Here is a 25276-nt window from a genome sequence, read left to right as displayed (position 1 = left end):
TGGGAGACGAGAGACAAGCTTTGGGGTTTCAAGCACTCTTCATTGGGGCTGGGAGAGAGGAAGGCACTGCCCAAGGTAAATGCAAATTAGACCAATTAATTGCTCCCCCTTTAACCTAACTGTGCTCAGCAAAGTGTGCGGCGATCACCTGTGGAGTGGAGACAAACCATGGGAGAGGTAAGTTGTAATAAGTTATAAAACCAAGGTCTCTGGTAAGACCATGGCTTTTTGTGGTCAAGTAAAGCTATGGATCTGTGTTTCCAGGCCCATCACCTGAAGGCATTGTATAGATTTCCTTTGAGGACAGGGACTGGGCAGTCAGAAATGGAGTGTTTTGTTGAAATATATTCTTCCAGTAATGAATAAGTGTTTTTAACATTTTTCTGTTTGGCTAATGGCTGTTTGGTTTCAGCTACATCATTTTCCTAAGGGCAGTTGGTGCGCTTGATTCAATATATTGCCTGTTGGGATCTGTGAATCCCAATGGTTCAGTTGGGGTGACGGGGAGTCGATCATGGTGGCAATGGAGATGTGTCACCAGATTTATGGCTGACAGATTTCTGACTCTGGCAACTATACTTCTTGTGGTGTGTGTTGGCAATGGGCATTTCACTTCCGACGTTGAGTGGTGAGATCAGGGGACTGTTTAAAATCCAGAAGAGGAAGATACAGGCTTATAAACAGCTATAAAGACAGAAGACTACAGAGATACTGAATATAAATTGCCAGGAAGCCCAGCGGTAAGCAGCTAATTGCAAATTTGTAGTCAAGTCCTGCTTTCACTGATATTTTCCTCAAGGTGCCAACCAAAATGAAAACTGAAGTAGAATGTAAACTAGTGGTTGCAAATATATGGGCTATTTCTATAAAGACCCCAAATATAATTGATAAGGGAACTCAATATGAAGATAATCAACATTATAATACAGCTGCACTACAATCCATCAAAGCTAAAACCATTGGGAACTATATTGTCTGTTGTGTATAGACATGGACATAGACGTAGACGTAGACAAACCATGGCAATTGGTTTCATGGCACATCATTTATCCCTTTCTTTCTCTGATACACTGAGTGTAGGTGGATAACACAGAGGGTATATGTAGCTGAGATTTGGGTCCTTATTTGCTAAGAACTCATTCGCTAACACATTGTCCAAATACCAGCCTCGACACTCTGCAAATGTTTTTACCTCAAGGCACTAACATTTGAAAAGTGTGTAGATTGGCACTTAAAAATATATGGTAAGCCCACTTGATTTAAGTAGGGAATCAAGTAACTCAAGTCTAAACAGGATTTGAGTTTTTTTCCTGTCCTTTGTAACAAAAAGTGAAAACTAGAGAAATCCCCCTCCTCTGGTGAAAGAGAGAGAGAACCGGTGTGAACAAGAACTTTTCACACAAAAACCTGTATCTCTTGGCAGGCTGTGCTTCCATGCAAAGATGTCGAACAACTTCAAGTCCCAGAAATTGAGAGTCCTTATCATCAACTCTGGACTTCACAGAACCAGATTCACAGTGAGGACAGCTCGTAAAACTGAAGGCAGCGTCACAGGTAGTAGCACAGATAATGGTATTTATTCTATGTTCATTATACAGCTTCATTTAGACTCACAGATAATGAGGGTGGGAAAGGACCTCAGGAGGTCACATCTAGTCCAACCCCCTGCTCCAAGCAGGACCAGCCCCAACTACATCATCCCAGCCAAGGCTTTATCTAGCCAGACTTTAAAAATCTCCAAGGATGGAGACTCCACCGCCTCTCTGGGTCACCTGCTCCAGTGCTTTACTACTCTCCTTGTGAGAAAGTTTTCCCAATATCCAACCTCAACTTCCCTTGCTGCAGCTTGAGCCCATTGCTCCTTGTCCTGTCATCCATCCTCTTTGCAACCCCCTTCAGGTAGTTAAAGGCTGCTATTAAATCTCCCCTCAGTCTTCTCTTCTGCAGACTAAACAAGCCCATTTCCCTCAGCTTATTTTGTGAAATCATCTACCCCAGCCCCTGAACCATTTTTGCTGCCTTCTGCTGGACTCCAATTTGTCCACATCCTTTCTGTAGTGCGGGGTCCAGAACTGGACACAGGACTCCAGATGTGGCCTCACCCATGCCAAACAGAGGAGAAAAATCACTCCCCTTGACCTGCTGGCAATGCTCCTACCATTGCAGCCCAAGATGCCAGTAGCTTTCTTGGCAGCAAGACCACACTGCTGTCTCCTGTTCAGGTTCTTGCTCACTGTCACCCCCAGGTCCTTTTCTGCAGAGCTGCTGCCCAGCCAGGCAGTACCCAAGTTGCATCGGGTAATGGGATTGCTCCATCGTAAGTGCAGGACGTTGCATTTGTCCTTGTTGAACCTCATGAGATGTCTTTTGGCCCAATCCTCAATTAGTCTAGGTCTCTCTGAATCCTAACCCTATGCTGCAGCATATCTATGCTGAATCCTAGCCCTATGCTCCCCAGCTTGGTGTCATCTGCAGATTTACTAAGGGTGCACTCCATCCCATCTTCTAGGTCGCTGATGAAGATGTTGAACAAAACCTGCCCTGGGACTGACCCCGGGGCACTCCACTTGATACCAGCTGCCAACTAAACTTTGAGCCATTCACTACTAACCTCTGAGCCCCACAATCCACTCAGTTTTGTATCCACCTTACAGGCCATTCATCCCACCCGTACTTCCTTAGCTTGCTTGCAAGAATGTGGGCGACCATATCAATAGCTTTTCTAAAGTCAAGGTACACCACATCCACTGGTCTCTCTGCATCCAGACAGCCAGTCGTCTCATCATTGAAGGCACCAGGTTTGTTGGACATGATTTCCTAATCACCACCTTCTCCTCCAAGTGCCTAGAAATGGATTCCTCGAAGACCTGGTGCATGAGTTTTCCAGGACTTGAACTGAGGCTGATCGATCTGGAGTTCCCCAGATCCTCTTTCTTAAAGATGGGCATTATATTAGCCCTGTTTTAATCATTCAGGACCTCTCTCAGTCACAGTTTTCAAAGATAATAGCTAGTGGCTCTGCAGTCACATTGACCAACTCCCTCAGCACCTGCAGTACTTACACAATGTATTTCACTTAAAAAAAATAAAGAGACCAAGCCTTTCAGACAGTGTACTCACTATCGATCTTCAGGAAAGCGTTTCTCCTGGCATTTAAGAGGAAGACATAGTGAGATGCATGCAAAAGGGAAGAAAAATTGCCCATGTGGTGGAGCTGCCTCTCAGAAACAGCATGGGCCATTGGCTAAAGCAGTGGTTCTCAACCTTTTGGCTCAAGGCACCTCTTGTTGGTTTTGAGGCATCCCTCAGAAAATGCCAGCTCTGAGTTTTCATTTGTTTTATAACTTTGGAAAAATAAAAGCTTTCTTTTGCTGTTGTTCTGTTGCACTGAACTCAGAAAACCCTCAACAGGTCAGGATGCTTTTAACACTCTGGATTTCTATTTGAAATCTCTGGGTTTACCTTTTGAATCATGATGGCACACTTGTGGCACCCTTGAAAGGACCTCAAGGCACCCCAGGGTACCACAGAACATCACTGGATTAATGGGTTTCATTCTCTGAGTTACGTCATGCAGAAATGTCTGAGGTTTATCCATCCATGATACCCACAAGGATCGAGTTAGGCTCAAGTAGTCTTCATAAAATGCCTCAAGATTGTCAGCGGAATATATCACAGCTGGACCAAGGGTTTTCCCAGCATTATAATGTGTGACAACTCCACGAGCACATCCATGCACTCCTTATTCACTTCAGTCTTTCAGCTGATTCCAGCTCCTGTTATCAGTCAGCTCTGTCAAGTAGGTAGTTTTATTCACAGGCAATGCTGCAGCCAATAGAGAGCATGGATGCAGGGTGGTTATGGGATCTCGCTATGGATCCAGAGGCATGGGCTTGAGCCTTGCTCCAAATCAGTGCCAGCAAATGCTCCCAGTCAAAGCTTGCTGGACACAGCAGTCACCAGCACGTTCCCCAGGAACTGGTGTGCCTTAACCACACGAGCCCGGAGGGCTCAGGAGGCACCTTTGACCTGTTTCACAGCCAATTGGCAGGTTTCCTTCAGAGGGTTAAAAAAAAAAATCACCTCTGTAAGAAATGGCAAATTCAGCTTGAAAAACATATATCAAGTAGCCTCCCATAGCCTGAATGTAGGGAGAGAGCTCCTCCGCTGCCCTGCTCGCCCCATGCCCGGCTGCAGCACTGTCCATGCTCAGGCAAGGGCACGTTCATCGCACGTCTCTGGGCCAACTCACTTCTTCTGTGGTTTCTTTCCGGAGGCCTTGTTTCCACCACCTTTCCCACCAGCCTTACCTCCATCAGCTTCTTTCTCACCCTTCTTCCCACCTCCTTGCTTTTTGTCACCCCCACCCTTTTCTTCATTTTTCTTTTTGGCCCCATTTTTCTCCTTCCCGTCCTTGTTCTTTCCTTCCTTGTCTTTCCCTTCCTTCTGCTCCTTTTCACCCTCCTTCTTTGATTTCTTGGAACTTTCTTTCTTGTCCTTGTCCTTCTCCTTGTCCACTTTCCCCGACACGGTGGGCACCTCCTCCTCCTTCTTCTTCTGTGATGTCTGAGCTGTAGAGCATAGAGTGGGGAACAGAGAACAGAAAGTCAATTACTTTGGGGCGGCTTTCAGCCAGGTCCTGGGGACCACTCGGATGATCTAATAATCCCACACCCTCCATATTTCCTTTTTGCACCTTGATTGGCTGCTGTTACACTCTGGTGTTGCATTAATGCTAGGGTATAACTTGGAGGGGCAGGACGATGTTGCATAGATACCTTGAAAGGGCCTTGACTTGACACCATTGAAATCAATGAGAATAACTATCCTTGGCTGGAATGGAGCCAGGATTTGGGTCACTGAGCATTTTCTATAGGTGAGGTATGGCATGCAACCCAAGGCTAGGGAGAGCTCCCCTTTGCTTCGTTCCTTTTAGAGCCAGGATGGGGTTTTCCAGGTGTTGGGATGACCCTGTCTATAAGGCTGGACTCAGTTGTGAATGCAATTGTCTCTGTATTGAATCATAGAGAAGTTGGGCTGGAAGGGACCTCCAGAGGTCATCTAGTCCAACCGCCTGCCTGAGGCAGGATCATCCCTATCCAAACCATCCTATATGGGCCAGATAAGGGGAAATTCCCAGTTCTTTCCTTTAAGTCTTTCCCTCCCATACATGGATGCACACACACGCACAAACATACACCCATGCATGCACACACATGCTTATCCATGCAAAAGGCAGGTCCACCCAACCTTCCAGTTAGTTATCAATCTCCATTGTCACATGGGTCATTAACTCTGATTTTACTTGTTTCTCATTGATTTAGGGCCAGATTCTAACACCATTCCCCATCCTGTGGTACCTCCTTCCATAAATGGCCATGGATTTGTTTCCCCTTAAGGGTTTTACTGGAAGAGAATTGAAGACAGGAAACCTGAGAGCTCTTCCTGCTTCTCCTATTGACCTGCTGTGTAACTCTGGGAAATTGCCTTTGAGCTGGAGTTGCCCATAAGTATTATGATGTAGCACCTAACCTGCAGGTACTGGGTCCCCAGAGTAGAAGCCAGGGCCCAGAATTATGCATCTCAGCTCCTGAGCATATCTAGTACATGGGAACAAGAAGAGGGCAGGAAAGAAAGAGCTTGGGTGTGTGGTCAATGCACACCCCTTGGTGGGAGGAGACAGGCTATGACCCCTTCCTAGGACCCTGGATAAATCATAGCAGTAACACCAGGAGCAAGAAGCAGGGCCTATGACTATCTCACCAGTTTCACACTTTAATTACAAAATCCTGTTCCTTCTTGTCCTCTCTCTCAAAAGCTTCAGCAGGAGTTAGGGGAGGTGGATGGTGCTCAGAGCACAGCCCATAGCCTGGCAATGAGGATACACTCCTGGGAGGTTTACAAAGTAGTCACGGGGGACAACTGATCCAGCTCACAGGACACATGGCACCAGCTCCAGTCGTAACAAGGGCCATGTCCTGCTTGCACCACTCGTATCAGACTAAAGTGAATGACTCACATCAATAAGACGACGTTACACACACAGTGCTAAGCCATCTCTTATATTTCTCCAACAGCAGTGGCACCCTCTATGTACAGTCTTCAAAACACAGACCCCATTCACAGCTCGGGTCTTCCATCCATAACCACCCACCAGAGAAGTGCAAATATTAAAAGGCAATAATACTTAATCCTATCTGACAATCATAACATCATTGTGATTCATTTGGCACTTACACAGTGGCTTTATCTTTGAAGGGCTTAACCAGTTGGTAATTAAAACAATTTGCTTTTTTTCCCTTGCCTGGGTTCCTAGTCCACGACTGGGGCTACTATGCATTACAAATAAATTATAGTGAATAATCATGTACATGATGCATAATAAATAATTCGTAAGTATGCAAGGTGAATGCAAAATGCTACTAAGTCAGTGTGGCAGAATTTTATATTCCCTTTGCATAGGTAGACCTTCTTTGCATTTTAAAAATCTTGAGTGTAAACGCTGATGCAAGGAAAGCCACCTTTGTCCATGTGTTTGCACCTAGTTTCATACTTCAAGGACAAAATGGTTTCCATGGTCATTTCTACTCGTTCAGTCTCCCTGGGACAAAAAACTCCCTGGATCCATTGGTTTTTCAGGATGTATCTCACAGTTGGATGAGGTGAATGAGTACATGGGTAAAGGTGGCTTACTATGGATCCAGTCCAGTGCCTTGATCTGGAGTCTAGTCAACACAACTGTAAATGGGCACTTGGCTATTTGGGCTGGTATCCAGATAGGATGCTGGACTCATCATTTCCTTGTGTGTTGTTGGCTGCAGAGTCTGATGTGCCTTAACCATGTAAGCCCAATGGTTCAGGTGGCCCTTGGACCGCTAGGTTTATTGGTCTACTTACTCAATGACAAACATAGCAATAAGACTTGGCTCGATGTCCTTTGAGTCTCTGATGACTCTAGCAAGGCACTCCCTTAGGCCAGGACAAGAGACGTCATAGTTTGGCATAGGTTCCCTTAATGCATTAGGTTTACAGCAAAATGATAATAGCTGACAGTCTAACCCCTCAAAATCTCTGGTCCTTTGCATCAGTTTAAGTGTACTTTGCATCAGATCTCATGGTCCAGGTCTTCAACGGTGACCGATTTGGACATATGTACCTATACACCTTGGAGGATCTGGGCCCCGTTTGTTTGCAGTTTGGCCTGACCTTAGAAGTTTTGCTGTTTCAGGGTCTCCGTTCCTCTAGTTTTCTTTCACCCTAAAACAGTGCCTTTTGCTGCACATTCATAAAAATCCTCTTTCCTGCCTCCCTTCATGTCCCAGAATATAATATCCTGAGTCAACGAAGCTCCAAGTTCCTGTAAAGAATATTGACCCTTGGCTGGATATGTAGAGCAGTGTAAAGAAGGAACATCTTAGGAAAATGCTATTAAGAGAGTAAAAAGGGTTAAACATAAGAAAGGAAAGGAGATGAGTGATCCCAACATCCTGATGTGAAGAGTCTCCTATGAAGCCATGGGAAGGAGAAGCCACAGACAGACAGACAGACAGTCCTGCTAATTTCCTTGCAGGGCCATTTCATCTTCTTCTTTTACCACGGGCAGAGAGCTGAGAGGTCTGGACTGGATATGGCCAGAGAGAGTCGGGAGGCTTTCAGTAGAGCCTAGGGCACAGAAGCAGGAGAAATAAGTGAGAGGCAAGGAGAGGGTAAGAGCATCACAGTGAGAGGGATGGGCCTGGCCAGTCTAAATCAGCAGACCATGGAAAGGTAATTTGAAATATTCACAACTGGCTTGCTCCCTGGCATCTGTCCCCATGAATGGAAACACGAGTCTGATCCTCACCTTGCTTAAATTGTTGACTTCAACCCACCTGCTCTGGTCCATATCACTGGAGGATCTTCCTCCATTGACCTGCAACCAGCTAGGCTGATTTTCACCACCTGAGCATCAGGCCCTTTCATCTCATGGGCAGTGTTCGCTGCTTCAACCATTAGCATGCGAGTGCAGAGTGCAAAGCACAAGGGCTTTGCAAAGGGCACCATAGAGCTACATCTACTGGTGAAACCCACTGGAGGGGCTGGCCTTTTGTGTCCCTGCAAGCAAAGTAACCCCAGGAGAGGAGACGGGTACCTCCAGGGATCTCGGTCAGCTCATCGAGCGCTGGCACGGTATCCAGTTTATCTGCATACGTCTTGGCAGCTTTCCGCTGCATGTACCTCGCCTCAATCTCCTTCCTGGTCCGGGGGATCCGACACTTGAAGATACAGCACAAGGTTATGACTGGCGAGAAAGAGAGAAGGGAGTTGGGCTTTGTTCAATATTTTGTGCATGCCACCAGGTTAACATCAAAGCAGAAAGCAGATGTCCAAGATGGGAACTCATGAACTTGAGGGGATGGGAGCTCAGAGACTGCAAGGGAACCCATCTGTCTTCCCCAGCCCTTTGTCACCATAGGACCCGAGCATGGTGCAGATCTTACCCTCCCAGCCTCCCTGACATGGTCACTGAGAAATCACTCCCTTAGGAGACTAGATTAAGTGACTTACACAAAGTTCGTTGGCAAGAGAACCAGGAACTGACCCCCAATCCCTTGTGTCTCACATCCCTGCCCTAATTACTAGAAACATCCCCCTACACTGAATCGTGATGAGTTACAGAGATGGCCCCTGGGTTTAGGATTTTTCTCTCCTGTCTAGGCCTGTGTGTGACTCCTAAATATCTGACTATGCCTGAAAATACAGGGATCTCCATTTTTGGTCAGAATGATGATCCACCCAGTCCAGTATTGTCTATCCTGCTTCAGAGAGAGGACAAGAAAGCACTGCAGTGGGTCATTATAGAATAACTTCCCTGCATGATGCTAACTTTGCCTATGCCCAGAAGCCACCAGGTTGCCTGTCTTCGACCCACCTGAGTTTCCTTTCCCCAATCCTCTCTAACGCAACTCTGGAGATTCATGTCATCACAACAAAGGTTCAACTCTGTTTGAATCCTATATCATTTCCACCTTGTGGCAATGAGTTTTCATAAAATCAAAGAAAATGAGGATGGAAAGGGACCTCAGGAGGTCACATCTAGTCCAACCGCCTGCTCAAAGCAGGACCAGCCCCAACTACATCGTCCCAGCCAGGGCTTTGTCTAGTCAGGTCTTAAAAATCTCCAAGGATGGAGAGTCCACCACCTCTCTGGGTGACCAGCTCCAGTGCTTTACTACTCCTCATGAGAAAGTTTTTCCTCATATCTAACCTCAACTTCCTTCACTGCAACTTGAGTTGTGTGGGCTCAGCGTGCATCATTGGATTGCCTGGGATCAGTGGTAAGCAATTCATATGACTATGTTGTCCCCTTAAAATCACGAGAACATGGGATATCAGCATGTGCTCTACTTTCTCTACCCCTTTGTAGTGGAGAAACAGGCCCATGATGCTAACACTGAAGAAGGAAGGAGTGAAGATCAATTCTCTTCCCTTTAAGCTGCATGGGGTTTCCTACTTATGGGAGACAACATTCAGCTTAATCCCCAGGACCTCACTTGCACCTGACTTGAGGTCTCAAACTAGGGTGTAAGTCTTTTTAAGAAGTGGTCAAAAGACCAAAATAGTCAAGCTCAGTTAGTTTACTAATAGATATTACCTAGACAATCAGAGAGACCTAGACAAACTGGAGGTTCAGACCAAAAGAAAACTCCTGAGGTTCAACAAGGACAAGTGCAAAGTCCCGCACTTAGGATGGAGCAACCCCATGCACCAGTACAGACTGAGGACCAACTAGTTAAGCAACAGCTCTGCAGAAAAGGACCTGGGGGTTACAGAGGACAAAAGCTGAATAAGACCCAGCAGTGTGCCTTTGTTGCCAAGAAGGCTAATGGCATTTTGGGCGTTTGGCTAGCAGATCGAGGGCAGTCATTCTTCCCCTCTTTTTGGCACGGGTGAGGCCACAACTGGAGTCCTATGTCCAGTTTGGGCCCCTGCTACAGAAAGGATATGGACAAACTGGAGAGAGTTCAGTGGACAGCAATGAATATAGTTCGGGGGCTGGGGAACATGACTTGTGAGGACAGGCTGAGGGAACTGGGCTGATTTAGTGCAGACAAGAGAAGACCGAGGGGGATTGAAGAGCAGCCGCCACCTCCCTGCAGCGGGGCTGCAGAGAGGATGGAGCTGGGCTGGTCTCAGTGGGAGCAGATGGCAGGACAAGGAGCAATGGGCTCAAGCTGCAGCAAGGGAAGTGGAGGTTGGATATTAGGAAGAATTTTCTCACAAAGAGGGTAGTAAATCACTGGAACAGGTTATCCAGAGAGGTGGTGGACTCTCCATCCTTGGAGGTTTTGAAGACCCAGGTAGACAAAGTCTTGGCTGGGATGATCTAGTAGGGGTGGTCCTGTTTTGAGCAGGATCAATGGGATCCCTTCCAACTCTCATTTTCTGGGTTTCTAATCAAACAGCAAGGTACAGTTACATTTCAGTGAGCCAAAAGAATATGCCGGCTACTCCAGCTGTGGGATGCAGGCAGCTCAATCCAGTTTTAAAGACCATCATTATTTATACCTCTCTTGTCTACAACGTACTGAGCACATTCTTTTACCACCTCAGGCTTCATGTTTTTGTTGTTGGGGTTTTTTTGTTTATTTTTTTTTGGGGGGGGGGGGTATTTTCTTTTATCTTACCGTGTTTCACATTCGAAGAATTAGCAAATCCCAAGGATATACTCTCTCAGCTTCTCCCTAGCTCACCCTGTACAATTTTCGCTTAGAAAGTAATAAATTTTGTCTCTCTGCTATGTCCTTTGGAGACTGCAGCAATCCAATAGTTAAGACATTTTCATCATTGAGCTGAACACAAGTACAAAACATTCTGGGAATACAGCTTGCGCTCATACCATTTTGAAGAAGTACAAAGAAAACTTTCATATTTATGAGTATATATGAGCACTTAAAATGAATACTTGAGAATATATAATGCTGATTAACATATACACACACACACACACACAAAATATATATACACACATGCATATGTAGAGAGACAGAGAGTCACTGTTCTATATACATATTATGCATATGGATATATACTCATTTTAACCACTGTTCAATTGACTCCAGCATTGCTTTTACATATTCATATAGTCATAATATAAACTCCTTCCTTATGTATGCATGCACAGGCACACACACAAATGATTAGAGGTATAGGACACATGGCTTTATGAGGAACCGGGATTATTTAGTCTGGAGATGACAAGACTGAGGGGGGAGGGGGGGACTGGGAACAGTCTTTAAATGCCGGAAGGGGAGTTTTTTGGAGGATGGGGATGGGGTATTTTCTGTGAATGGTGAAGGCAGGACAAGGCACTATGGTCTTAAATTACAGCCAGGGAAATCACAGAGGCTGTGTCATGTCCATTCTTGGTCATTTTTAAAAGATCAAGTTAGACAAGCACGTGGCTGAGATGGTTTAATCAGCGATGGTCCTGCCTTGAGCAGGGGGCTGGACTAAATGACCTTGTGAGGACCCATCCAGCCCTACTTCCCTGTGCTTCTCAATCGAGCACTGGCTAGCAGCCACACAACCGGGTGCTGGTGTTTGGAGGCCGTGGATGCAAGGCCTCCTACTTCTGCTACAGGTTTCAGACCTTTTATGAGCTGGCATTGTGGGAAAGGTAGCTGGGTTGAACTACAGGCTAGATCTACCAAGGGAAGAGTCTGCCTGCCACGCTAAGCCAAAGCCTGGCTTTCCAAAACACTCACTTAGCTGCTGTCGAGTGTTTGTAGGCATGCCCAGAACCACCTCCGTCTTGGCTGGGTTGAGCAGCTTTGAGCCGAACCCGACTTTAAGTCCGATTGGGTTTCTTCAGTTAGACCAGTGGTTCTTACCCTTTTTAGACCCAAGGCCCCCTTTGGAAAATGCCAGCTCTTCTTGTTCTCCAGGATTGTGGCTTTCCTCTATAAGAGCAGCCAGTTTGTAACCTGCTGCATGACAGAGCCATTATAGTAATGCCTGCTTGAGTCTGCAGACAGCCTAAAGCTTTACCTCTGAGAGGTGCCAGGTGCCCCTTTCAGCACCGAGGAGCATAAGACCAGATGTTCAATGAAGGTGACTGAAATGTCAGCATTGCTCTGTTTCTTTGCTGAGCAAAGCATGTGAGACGGGAGAGAAACGCAGTACAAAGAGCTTCATAATGCCATAGGAGCTGTTCTAGCCATCAGCTTTTTCCTGACTTCTGCCAAGTAACACCCTATAAATAATAGGTGTCTTCCACCCTGTGTACTGTCAACAGTTCCACCTTTTCTTTGCATCAACACTCTGCTAGTTTCTTTCCTATTTGATTTCTGAAAACCATTTTCTTCCCTTTCTTTCTTTCCAGTTCTCCAGTGACTGTGCGTCGAATGGAGACATCCATTCCCTGGGAGAGGGGAGGGAGAGCAAAAATAAAAACACGTTACAGATTGCCTTTGATGTTTTCTTTCCACACAAATATCTCCAGCTCTTAAAGCACTCCATCCCTTTTTATTACTTCTGGATATTTGGAAGGTAATTTTTGATCCTTCAGGAAAAGTATAATTAAATGTGGGGCAAAAAGCCCCAGGTGTTACCAACAAACAAACTTCAAAAGAGTGAAAATTGTGCCTAAATTTTCCTTTCCTTATTAAATCCAAAAGCAGTTTTAACTTGGGAAATAATGAGGGACACGCTCACTTTTACTACTTTATGGCATAAATGCACATGTAGACACACCTTGTGATTCTTTAACTTTTTATTATCTCTATGTCCTCAGAGATGGTAAACTGTACTTTAAATGGCAAGGGACCCTGAAATACTAGCCTATGAACAAGACTGCCTGAAATAAAAGATACTAAGAGCTGGAACCTCAAAAGCATTGAGCTATCTCATTATCATTAGCATCATTTAGGCGTGTAAAAGCCTTTATGTGGCTCTGAGCACATGCATCCTAGAAGTTCACACTTAATCTCTCTCTCTCTCTCACACACACATACATACACCCACACAAACACACAATGGCACATGGCAAAAACTCCCAACTGACATGTCTTAAGCTATCACATTCTCCTCTTTTGAGTCTCTCTCCTCAAAACCCACTTCTTCTGTAACGCATACCAGAGACTGCAACCTGATGAAGGAGAGGCCAATGGGAGGTTGTGATCAATGCCTTGCCTAACGAAGGATCACACACATTCAGTTTCTCTTATTCTGTGCCCTGTTTTTTGGCTCCTGCACCAGCAAAATAATATCTTCTAGATTTTAAGCACACTAGGGAAGGGACAGCCATGGATACTACAAAGCAAGGGTGATCAACCTCTGGCCCATGGGCCAGCTCCGGCCAGCGAGGCAAGGCCATGTCATCCAGCCTGTGTGTCTCTTCATAGGTCCAAAATTTGGCAGTGGGGCAATGATGGCTGCATTAACTGCAGCTCCTCCAGTCCCAAATCTCTGGACCTGTGGGAAGCCTTGCAGACTAGATGATGTGGTGCTGTGTGCTAGATCATACAGGCCTGGGGTGGAGCTGGTGCCTGGGGGTGGGTCAGCAGCACACAGCCAGATCCAGCAGGTGGGCTCGAGGTGATGAAGGGCTGGGTCCAGTGCATGAGATCGTGTTGTGTGTGGTGTCAGGCCGATGCATGTGGCCAGGCCAGTACACTGGATTGCACCTGTGCTGGATCCAGCTCATGGACTGGCCCAGTACCATTTATCTGGCTCACAGGATCAGAAGGTCAAGCACAATTTCTAAAAAGGAATCAGTGCATTACTGACTGTTGGAAGAAGGCAGGTGGGGATACAATGCAGGAAGGGGAATAGAGCCATGGAAAGTAGATTTAGGTTGGATATCCAGAAAAAGACTTCTTCACTTACAGAGCAGTGAGGCAATGGAATAGACACCGAAGGAAGTTGTTGACTCTCCATCACTGGAGGTGTTCAAGAAGAGGTTGGACAACCACTGGTCAGGGATGCTGTAGGCGGAGTGATACCTGTGTTCTTCTATGGGTATGTCCCATGCTCCTGGGGTTTGCTGGTTGCTCACTCCCCTACTACAAGCTATGTGTATCAGGGTGTTTTTAAGCCTTCCTCAGAAACATTGGGTGTTGGCTGCAGCCAAGGCTGAGGATTTTGACCGGGCTGTGCCAGTGCTCTTGCTGGGATGTAAAGCCAGATTTTCCTGGCTAGAGGGTCTTGTCCCTCCATGCAGGATTAGACCAATCTCCATATTTGCAGTCTAGCAGGAATTTTACCCCATGGTCAGATTGGTATAGACTTTTGTGGGGGAGGGGAGGTTGCCTTCTATAGCGAGGGGTTGGCCCTCTACCTGGGATCTCTTGAGCGCATCATAACAAGTTTTGGTAGAAGCAGGACATTGGCTGCCGTGGTCCCCATGCCTTACCTGTGGCAGGTTCCAGTGTTACGTTATGTGTTGTGTCAGGGTTGACGGTAGTTTTACTAAGAGGTTAGACAAAGGATCTGTATGGGGTGGTTTGGATAGGGATGATTCTGCCTTAGGCAGGGGTTGGACTAGATGACCTCTGGAAGTCCCTTCCAGCTCAACTTCTCTATGATGCTATGATTTTGTTTTGTTTTATTGCCCGGCCATTAAAAAGAAGTCAAGGGAAGAAAACTTACGGCAATTTTAAATTGACCTTAAATGACCCATCTTTGACATTTTCAGGAGGTCAAGGAAAAAACCAAAAACCAACACTTTGGCTCAAACCAAACGTTCCTCCCAAAAAGTTGTGCTATGGATCTGAGATTTTTAAAGGTATTATTTTTAACACCCATTGTTTGGAAGGATGATTTTGAAATTAGTTGCAAACCCCCTGGGCATGTCAACACCTCAGCAAGGATATGTTCCAAAAGGATGCTATTGAGCACATGCCCTCCAGCACAATTGCTCCACACCCATAAGGCAGACAAGGGTCTTTGGGTAGGTAGATGTGATATCTTTTATTAGACTAACTAAACGATTGGAAAATTGTCCTTTGCAAGCTTTCAGTCATCAACATCCTTCTTCTGGTATCATATCTACCCAAAGATATCACATCTACCCAAAGAACTTGTCTGCCTATATCCTTAGACCAACATAGCTACAATCAACATCTACACCCACAATGCACTGCCAAAACTGCCCAGTACTATTCTTTTGTGGCCACTTTCGAGGCTCTCAGTGTCTACTGTGATTGAGTACAGCCCTTGGGGGCAGCCCCAGAGAAGCTTCCTCTTCAGAAATCTTCTGGGTTCTGGATGCCCATTCAGATCCTGATCTAGCATCTGCCTCTGTGCTTCGAGCTCTAGCATTTCTACCCTGAGTCTTGCAAAAGCATTATTTTTCTCCTTCAAAGCTCCAGTTCCTGGAGACAGGTGAATATATGAGAATCCAAGATTTCATTTAAGAGGGATTTAGTCATTATAGCTGTAGCAAAAGCCTTGAAAACATGAACCACTGAAGGTTCAATGACTAGACAGCAAATAAAATATAATGCTCATAGATGTTGGGGTCAAAAGAGACCTTAGCAGATCATCGAGTCTGACCCCCTGCCTGGGGCAGGAAAGAGCGCTGGGGTCATGTGATCCCAGCCAGATGCATGTCTAGTCTACTTTTGAAGACCCCCAGGGCAGGGGAGAGCACCACCTCCCTTGGAGCCCATTCCAGATTTTGCCAACCCTGACCATAAAGTCTCATTATTTATGGCACTGGGCTTCTGGATTTTCTCAACGCTTGCATTTGCAATACCTCCATCCACAGCCACTGGAAACACTGGTCTTGGGTAGAGGGTATTGAATTGGTTTTGAATCTTTTTTTCTTTTTTTTTTTACAGGAAAGGTTGTAGCTGTGTTTTCTAGCAGTTAGGGAGTGCATAAGCTTAGGCTACTGTCAATGCTTCTGACTGTGTCCTGGTTTCCTTTCCCTTCTCCCCGGTACCTATTGTCATCCATTAGCTTTGCCCTTAGATAAACAGCTTAGAATAGGGACTAACTTTCTGTCCTATTTATACCATGCCTAACACAATGGGATGCTGGTCCATAATTAGGACTGTAACGCACTCCAGGGTAATGATTATCACTATTATTCTTTTCTGTGGGTCTCTTCATTTCTCTTTCCGGGTGGAGGTAAATATGCAGGGTTACAGAAGTTTCAGAAAGTCAGTCAATGAATTCTCTGGGTGCATACAGGATGTTGATTTAATGCCTCGGCTCTATTTTCCTTCCCCCATACACCAGTTGAACTTGTCACTTGCAATGAATTTATTCCTGATTTACCAGGGAGTAACTGAGAAGAGAATCAAATCCATTTGGGATAAAGAATGACAGAAAGCCAGCTTCCCAGCTCTCATTTAGCAGCCAGGATATGAATGGAAATGGAGCTGCTCCATAGCTGCAGTTAACATGACTGAAATACTCATATATGGGTTTGTCCCCGCTCGGCGCTGTAATTGCGCAGTCAGTCAATGGAGCATTTAATTAACATTGATAGCAAACTAGGCTTTGCGCAGTGTGAATTAGGGAACTGTTCCATTGTTAATCATGCCAGCAATTAATGCAGATTTATTCAATTAGAGAGTTATCAGCAGCAATCTTGTGTAAATGCCACTTAAGAGGCCCGGGTATTGCATTCATAGGAATGTGTGTAGGAACTACTTGGTTCATTACAGCTGCTTAAAGCACTTTTATGGTCTTCACTGCCATGATATCAGTACAGCTTACTATCTTATTAGGGTGAAGAGGTAGCTCTACTTTAGAGGTAGGAACTCAGATACAGAGAGAGCAAGGGACAGACTTATAAAGGGATTGAGGCACCTAACAGTGTAGCCAGGCACCAAGAGGGATTTTAATTGAGTCTCCAAATCCCACTGATTGCTTTGTCTTTAGGCTTCTAAAAAAATCTCACCTTATGTGACGTAAGTTCATATAGGGAAGACCGTGTCAGAGCTGAGAACAGAGCCCAGGGCTGCCTAAATGCGACTACCAGACAGTTTCACACTGGGCTTGTCCTATTTGGGATCCTGGAGAAGAACAAAGGCATTGTCCCACTTTAAGGACCTGTGAAGTATCCAAAATGACACTTTTCCTTGGGGCTGTGGCCACTAAATCCAGTGAATTGCTATTCAAGCTGCATGGGTAAATGACTGTCAAAGCCCAGGACCAGACCCAGGATAAACCTGGTTTGGCCCAAGAAAGTGGGATGGGCATCTGTCTTGAATGGGTGAGGAACAGTGCACCTTGCATTCATAGAAGGGGTTGGACTAGTTGGCTTCCAACCCCAGTAGTCTCTCATGTTATAAGCCATTTGTGTGTGCTGCTTGTTTGGTACCAGAAATTTGTCTCGGGCTTTGTTTGCTGCCTTACCCACACACACGTAGGTCCTCACATTTCTCACTGCAAAGCGCCTTTTCCACTGAATCATTTTTGTAGCTCTTGCCTTCACCCTCTCTAGCTGTTCAACATTTTTTTCAAAATGTGGACACCAGAACTGTGTTGGCCTCACCAACACCACTGCAGAAGTAAAACTAACCTTCCTTCTTCTCCTTGCCATGAGCTGCATTGGTCTTACCAACACTACTGCAGAGGTAAAATTAACCTTCCTTCTCCTTGCCATTCACCTGTTCAATAGTCAAAGATCACGTTAGCCCATGCAGGCCATGGCTTCCTTCTGGGAGCTCACAGTGAGTTGCTTGCCCATTGCAAGTCTTACATCCCTTCAGAGTTATTTTGCCTGTAATCTTATAGGTACAGCCAGCTTTTTTTGTTCATCAACACGTGGCTCTGAATTTATCGAATTACAGAGAAACAGGGCTGGCTGGAGTCTCTGGAGGTCATATAGTGCAGCGTTGAGTCCATTTGTCTAGTTTAGTCCAGTGGGTTGCGACCCAAAAGTGTGTCACAAGAATATATGAAAGGATTGCGAAAAAAACTTGAACAATGGATCAACAAACTTTAAAAATGAATTTTCCTTTAAAATGGGAATCTGTGGCTTTTCCTTTGCAGGCTGATAGAGCTCCAGCCTGCAAGGAGCTGCTTGCTTGGAGCGCCCTCATGCCCCATACACTCCACACCCCACTGGGGGCAGCAGGTTGGGAGTGAGGGGCACTGGGTCAAGACTACCCACCGATGTTTAAAAATGGGTTCTTGCACAAAAACGTTTGAGAACCACTGATCTAGTCTACCCCCCTGCTCGAGGCAGGATCATCCCTTCTAAACCATCTCATCCAAGAGTCTGTCTAACCTGCTCTTCAAAACTTTCAAGGATGGAGGTTCCCCAGTTCCAGTACCCAACCACCCTTGAAGCCAGAAAGCTCTTCTTAATAGCCAACCTAAGTTGCACTTTATGCTGGTTACTCCTGTGGCGATAGGGAACAGTCTGTCACTCTCCTCTATATAACTACCCTTCATGTGCTGGAAATCAAATTTGGCTGACCCTAAATTTATTTTTATTGGAAAGGCTCCAACTTAGCAAGCAGTCTCGGCCCTTCTGTTTGAGCATCCCATTTTCCTCATTGTTTATCCCCATGCCAATCTTTTCATTATCAGGAAAGTTTATTGGTAGTAATTTCATCCTGACACCTTGGTCACCAGTGAAAATACTGAATCGGATATTTCATCAGAATAGACATTTCCCTGGGAGAAAGATTAGGTACCTATAAGGGAACTTGTAGATCAGGGAACACTCCTGAACTTCGAGGGCATGTCCCAGTGACCATAAAGGGCATATCTACATAAGACACTTTATGGCACATTAGCCTAAATTTAAGGTGTATTAGGGCACGTGTGTACATGTGCCCTAAAAATGGTGATGTGGGGCTAATTGTGCCTAAATGTAGGTATCAAATTTAGGCACGTATAGTTAAAATGCATTAATGCACATGTAAATGTGTTAAGGCACATTAACTCTGTGTGTGTGGACTGACTTGGGACCAAACACCTTTAGTCCACATTAAGGACTAACTTTAGTCCCAAGTCAGTCCACACACAGTGGTAATGCGTTTTAACACCTGCACATGTAGACACCAGGCTAAACCCTTTTAATGCAGTTTAAATTTAGGTGCGCTTACATGCACATGTCAACACACCCAAAAACTCCCTAAGCTGAGAAAGATTTTCTATTAAAAATTTGGAAACCCGTTTGCACACCAACCAACCCTCTCTCAAGCATTTTCCAGGCAGTGTCATGATGCCTCCATGAAGAGACAGAGGTAATCATAAAACCATAGAGATTTTTCATAGATTTCATAGACATTAGGGCTGGAAGGGACCTCGGGAGATCATCGAGTCCAGCCCCCTGCCCAGGGGGCAGGAAGTCAGCTGGGGTCATAGGATCCCAGCAAGATAAGCATCCCATTTACTCTTGAAGGTGTTCAATGTAGGCGCTTGAACCACCTCCGCTGGCAGACTGTTCCAGACCTTGGGGGCTCGGACAGTAAAGAAATTCTTCCTTATGTCCAGCCTGAAGCGGTCTTGCAGGAGTTTGTGACCGTTCGACCTCGTCATCCCTTGGGGCGCTCTGGTGAACAGACGTTCCCCCAGATCCTGGTGGTCACCCCTGATAAACTTATAGGTGGCCATCAGATCACCCCTGAGCCTACGCTTTTCCAGGCTAAAGAGTCCTATGGCTCTCAGCCTGTCATCGTAAGATCTGTTTTCCTGACCTCTGATCATGCGCGTGGCTCTCCTCTGGACTCTCTCAAGCTTCTCCACATCCTTTTTGAATTGTGGAGCCCAAAACTGGACGCAGTACTCCAGCTGCGGCCTCACCAAGGCCGAGTACAAGGGGAGAATGACGTCCCGGGATTTGCTCGAGAAACATCTATGGATGCAAGCCAGCGTTTTGGTCGCTTTACTAGCCGCAGCATCGCACTGCAGGCTCATGTTCATCTTGTGGTCAATGATGACGCCCAAGTCTCTTTCTTCTGTAGTGCTATCCAACGTAGCACTGCCGAGCCTATACGGGTGCTGCAGGTTTTTCCTCCCGAGGTGGAGAACCTTCCATTTTTCAGTGTTAAACACCATGAGGTTCTCGTCCGCCCATTTGCTGAGCTTGTCCAGGTCAGCCTGGATCACCCGCCTATCTTCTGGTGTGGATGCTTTGCCCCAAAGTTTGGTGTCATCGGCGAACTTGGCCAGTCCACTCCTGACTCCAATGTCCACATCATTAATGAAGATGTTGAACAGGATGGGTCCCAGGACAGAGCCTTGAGGGACCCCACTGGTCACAGGGCACCACGCTGAGTGACTGCCATCAATTACAACCCTCTGCGTCCAACCACGGAGCCAGTTTCCCAGCCAGCGGATCGTGGTGGAGCCAAGGCCACAACTGGCCAGTTTCGCCAAGAGGTGATCGTGGGATACCAAATCAAAGGCTTTTTTGAAGTCAAGATATATGACATCAATCTCTTCTCCCTTGTCCAGGTGATAGGTCACCTGGTCATAGAAGGAAATGAGATTGGTCAAACAAGACCTACCCGCAACAAACCCGTGCTGGCTATCCCTTAGGATGTTAGCCTGGGCCAGTCCCTCAAGGATGGCCTCCTTAATAAACTTTTCTAAGATCTTCCCCAGGATAGAAGTCAGGCTAATGGACCTGTAGTTAGCCGGATCCACTCTCCTCCCTTTCCTGAAGATCGGCACCACATTGGCCTTCTTCCAGCCTTCGGGCACTACACCAGAGCGCCAGGAGTTTTCAAAGACCCGTGCCAGGGGCTGGGCTATGATGCTCGCCAGCTCCTTGAGTACCCTGGGGTGCAGATTGTCAGGGCCGGCTGACTTGAAGGTATCCAGCTTCTCAAGGTGTTCCTTCATGAGGTCAGCATTGATGGAGGGTAGGGGATCCCCCTCACCCGGATCTCCCTGTCCCATAGCAGGCATGGGCGTCCCACGGGACTGATGAAAGCCTGACGCAAAGTACCTATTTAATAGGTTGGCTTTTTCCTGGGCGTCAGTTGCCCCATCTGGTTTAGCAGGGGTCCAACATTGCCCTTGCTTTTCCTCCGGCTCCCCACATATCTGAAAAAGGACTTTTTGTCCTTGATGCTTGAAGCTAGTTGGAGTCCAGTTGCAGCCTTGGCTTTCCTGGTTTGCTCCCTGCAGGACCGGACCAGTGCAGAATAATCCTCCTTGGAGGTGAATCCCGTCCTCCATCCTTTGTAGGCTTTCCTTTTTAGCCGCAGGAGGTCTGCTAGGTCTCTGGAGAGCCAGGGGGGCTGCTGTGCCTTCTTGCTGCCTTTCCTCCGTGTTGGAATAGATGTAGCTTGTGCATTGAGGATCGCTTCCTTGAGAAGCAACCACTCTTCTTGAACCCCATCTCCCTGGGGTCATGGTCCCTGAGGGCCTGACCGACTAGCCTCTTGAGCTTGTCAAAGTCGGCTTTTCTGAAGTCAAGGACTTCTGTGTTGCTTACTGACTTGCCAGCTTTACGGCGGATGGTGAAGGTGATCAGCTCGTGGTCACTGTCACCCAGCTTCCCATTGATCACTAGGTCGCCGATTAGGTCGTCCCCCATAGCCAGTACCAGGTCGAGCAGCGCTTTGCCTCTCGTTGGCCCATAGACTTCTTGAGTCAGGTAGAGGTCATTCACGCACGAGAGAAAGCTTTGCGACAGCTCGGATTTTGCTGAGTGATCTTCCCAGATGTAGGGCCTCCAGAGCTCATCTAGTCCAACCCCCTGCCTGAGACAGAAACATCCCTATCTAAGCCATCCTAGACAAATCCATAACCTAAACGCTCAGTAAAACTACCGTCAACCCTGACACAACACGAGACATCACATCGAAACCTATCTTAGGTAAGGACCACAGTGGCTAACATCCTGCTTTTGTATAAGGTTGCTAACATATGCTCTAGAGATCTCGGGTAGAGGGCCATGCCCCCTGCCATGATCCGACTTACAACATCACATGAACACAACTATATTGTTTCTGGTTTCTGGGTGGCTACCCCCCGAACTGCAAACAACACCGCTCCATTCAGGTGGTACTGCCGCCGAGCTGACTGGCCGTGCTCTACAGAGTGATGTAGGCAGCTATATTATGAGCCAGGTCCCGAGGCTGGTAGCAGACTTAGGGTCTTTGAATGTTGGGCTGGGTTCTGGATGTGGGTACCCCAATGTTGGCCATGATTATTAGCATCATTAGAATTTGGTCTTTCAGCTCCATTACGGGCCTCTACAAGCCATGAAGCACACCCATGTGAACATATATAATGTCCCACCCAGTAGCAGGTAGAAACAAATTAACCACATGCCGTTCTGTTCGGCACTTTCAGATGAATATTTGCCACCCGCTGCAGATGAAGTTTCATGGAGCAACACTTCTCTGCTGCCGCAGCAGAAGCATTTGCAGATAGAAAGCCTCCATTACGAGCCCCCTTGTAAAACACCCTCGAGCCATTCCCCATTCTTCACAGCTTGCTGAAAGCCTGCACACTAGCAGAAACATCTGGGCAGTTTTGTGGCCAAAGCATAATGGTTATGTAATGGGGTAAATCTTGTGCTTAGCATTTATACTTCAACACCGGCAGTGAGGAGTAGGTACATAAAACCCATCGTGCTTCAAATGCAGTATTCTGCCTGGAATAAATGGCCCAAGCAGTTTAATTTGAATAGCTTTGACAGTGCCAGGGAATAAAATAGCCGATGCCTATGAATAGATTTGCTCAGTTACAGCAGTGGTTCTACATCGGACCCCTCATCAGACTCCAAGACCCCCTTCTTAGACTCAAGACATCTCTCAGAAAATGCCAGCTGTCAGTTTTCACTTGTTTCTTGATGACAGAAAAATATTAGAGCAATTCTTGCAAAGAACTCAGCAAGCCCATAACAGGGCAGAACAGCCTCAACACTCTGGATTCCTATCTGAAATCTCTGGGTTTCTCTTGTGAATGATGTGCAGGCATCTGCACCCATTGCTAATATCACGAGGCATGGATAGCTTCATAACATGACATACACTGTCAACTTAAGACCCCAGAATACCCCATGTGTAACCTGGAGGGCATCCTTGACTTCATCCAATGCAGAGGCCGTGTGGTTTAGGGGACAGTACTGGACTGGCACTTATGAGACATGGGGGTCAATCTCTCACCTAGCCACTAGCCTGCAGGGTGATTTTAAGCAACTCATTTTATTGCCCCAGCCTCAGTTTCCCCATCTGTAAAACAAGGAGTGCAATGATAGCAGGACCATTGGAGTGGGAATCAAAAAGTGATCAGGGCTTGTTGAGGACGGGGGTGAAGAAGAAGGCTAGAGGGAGAACGGAGCCACAGACATAGCCCAAGCCAATCATTATGCATGTATGAAGCCATTATAAGTGAAGTGAAGAAACTAAAGTTAATATAAGCATCCAGGAATCTGCTAGGTCCGTGCATCCTAAATACTACAAGAAGAATGAGACAGATCCGTTTGGTAATGCTCACTGAGATTCGCTGATGAAAAATGCTAAGTTAGAGTTAGGCAGACAAGGTTCTTTGGGTGAATCTGATATCTTTTATTAAACCAATTTAAATAGTTGGAAAAAAAAATGTTTTAGCAAGCTTTGGGGCCCTTAGGCCAACATGGCTACAACCTACACCCCTGTAACTTAAGGGTTCAGCATTAGTGTCAAACCCGCTGACAGGTTGGTCTTGGCTTTCCAGTTCCAAGTCCCACTCAGGAAAACCAGCCAGACCGACTGGATAAGGTAAACCTGGGCTGGAGCTCAACTACCTCCCAGGATATCTCTCCTACAAACTCCATGTGATCCATTGTCCCCTTATCTTCCCCACCCTCCCCAGAAGGACTGCCAGGTCCATCCAAAGCTGTTATCATTGGTATGCACTGGCGCAGGGCTGGGGCCTCCTTTGTTGTGAACCAACAGGCTGTGAACTGATCAAAAGTGATTATGTGAAGTTGGCTGCTGTCTTGGCTAGGGTTTAAAAGCCTATGATCTTGTTAGAGTATTCAGACTAGCCAGTCTTCATTACCATGTCTGAAAGTACACAAGGCAGGGCAGACTTTCACCATCTGCTAAGCAGATCAAGTTAAAAGCCAGGGGAAAGCCTGTTGTGTGCAGGATATGCCATATAATATCTATCTATCTATCTTTATCAATATATAATAAAATATTATGTCTATATATATGTGTGTGTATCATGTTTGTATATATGTGACATTCATAGACACACATATGTATGTTTATGTGTATATGTATATGATCTTTTATTTCATTCTTATGATCTTATATTCCATTTTTTCTTTTCATATCTATCTGTCCTCATCAATATCTATCTATTTATCTATTTATCGATCTATCAGTAAATATTGTGTCTATAAATATGTGTGTCATGTTTGTGTATATATGTGACATTCATAGACACACATATATGTATATGATTTTTGTTTCATTCTTATGATCTTATATCCCATTCTTTTCATATCTGTCTATCTATTCATCCTTATTAATATATAATAAAATATCATGTCTATATATATGTGTATCAGGTTTACAAATATGTGACATTCATATACACATATCTGTATATCATCTTTTATTTCATTTTTTTAATGATCTTATATTTCATTCTTTCTTTTCAGAGATGTGTTTCCCCATAGAAACTATGAAGACTGTCTCTTACAAGACACAGATCAAAACATTTTAATAGGAATGAAAATCTACCAAATTGCTTAATGCTTCCTCTTTGAAATTGGCTTAACGCTGAAATGAAGAAGACTCATATAACCACAGACAGAGCCAGTAATGCATTTTTTGAGAGTTTATGTCTCTGTCCGTGAAATCCAGAGGATGACCATTGCAGCTTAGAGGACCGCATATACCCAGGACACCTTTCCTTTCGAGGAGCATTACAGTCTGGGAAGACTGATTGAAACAGTAGCAAAAGGTAGACGTGGAGGTCCATCTCCTCCCCTGTTCTGTCCCTGGCAGGGACCAGCCCCAGGTGCTTCAGAAGAGTGTAAGACTCCTGCAGTAGCAGAGGGAAAATCATCTGCTCCCTACATCCTGCTTTCTAATTGCTGTCTGGAGCTCTGAGGAGCAATGCTCATTATCCCTTTCCACATGTTTGTTCGCACTAACCTTGTTAGCTACATAAATTGCAATGTCCATAGCATTGGCTGAGATGCTGCCTGCAGTATAATAAAGGCACTTTGAAGTTTGGGGTTTTTTGTTTTTTTTTTACAGTAAGCCTGGCATCTGATAAGACTGCAGTTCTGGGATCCAGACTGAGCACTGCAATTGCATTTGTGATCCAAGGCTGCCACCTGCCTGAGGTTTTAAAGAGCACAGGT

The 25276-nt window shown here is 45.8% G+C and overlaps 1 protein-coding gene across 1 annotated transcript in view; it reads right to left on the bottom strand.

Moving 5' to 3' along the window:
* Nucleotides 1-1709: 1709 nt before the first annotated feature.
* Nucleotides 1710-25276, bottom strand: part of TMIE (transmembrane inner ear) — a 47296-nt gene continuing 23729 nt past the window's right edge. Inside the window, exons 3-4 of the mRNA XM_090049962.1 lie at nucleotides 8132-8281; nucleotides 1710-4571 (exon numbers count right to left, since the gene is read on the bottom strand). Coding sequence (XP_089906088.1) covers nucleotides 4249-4571; nucleotides 8132-8281 — 473 coding nt within the window. The 3' untranslated portion in view covers nucleotides 1710-4248. The remainder of the gene's footprint in view (nucleotides 4572-8131; nucleotides 8282-25276) is intronic.

Source organism: Crocodylus siamensis, chromosome 5 (assembly GCF_052110815.1).
Source record: "Crocodylus siamensis isolate JL-2025a chromosome 5, ASM5211081v1, whole genome shotgun sequence".
NCBI classification, from domain to species: domain Eukaryota; kingdom Metazoa; phylum Chordata; order Crocodylia; family Crocodylidae; genus Crocodylus; species Crocodylus siamensis.
Note: the sequence above shows the minus strand (reverse complement) of the source record. Positions and strands in the feature narration are given on the sequence as shown.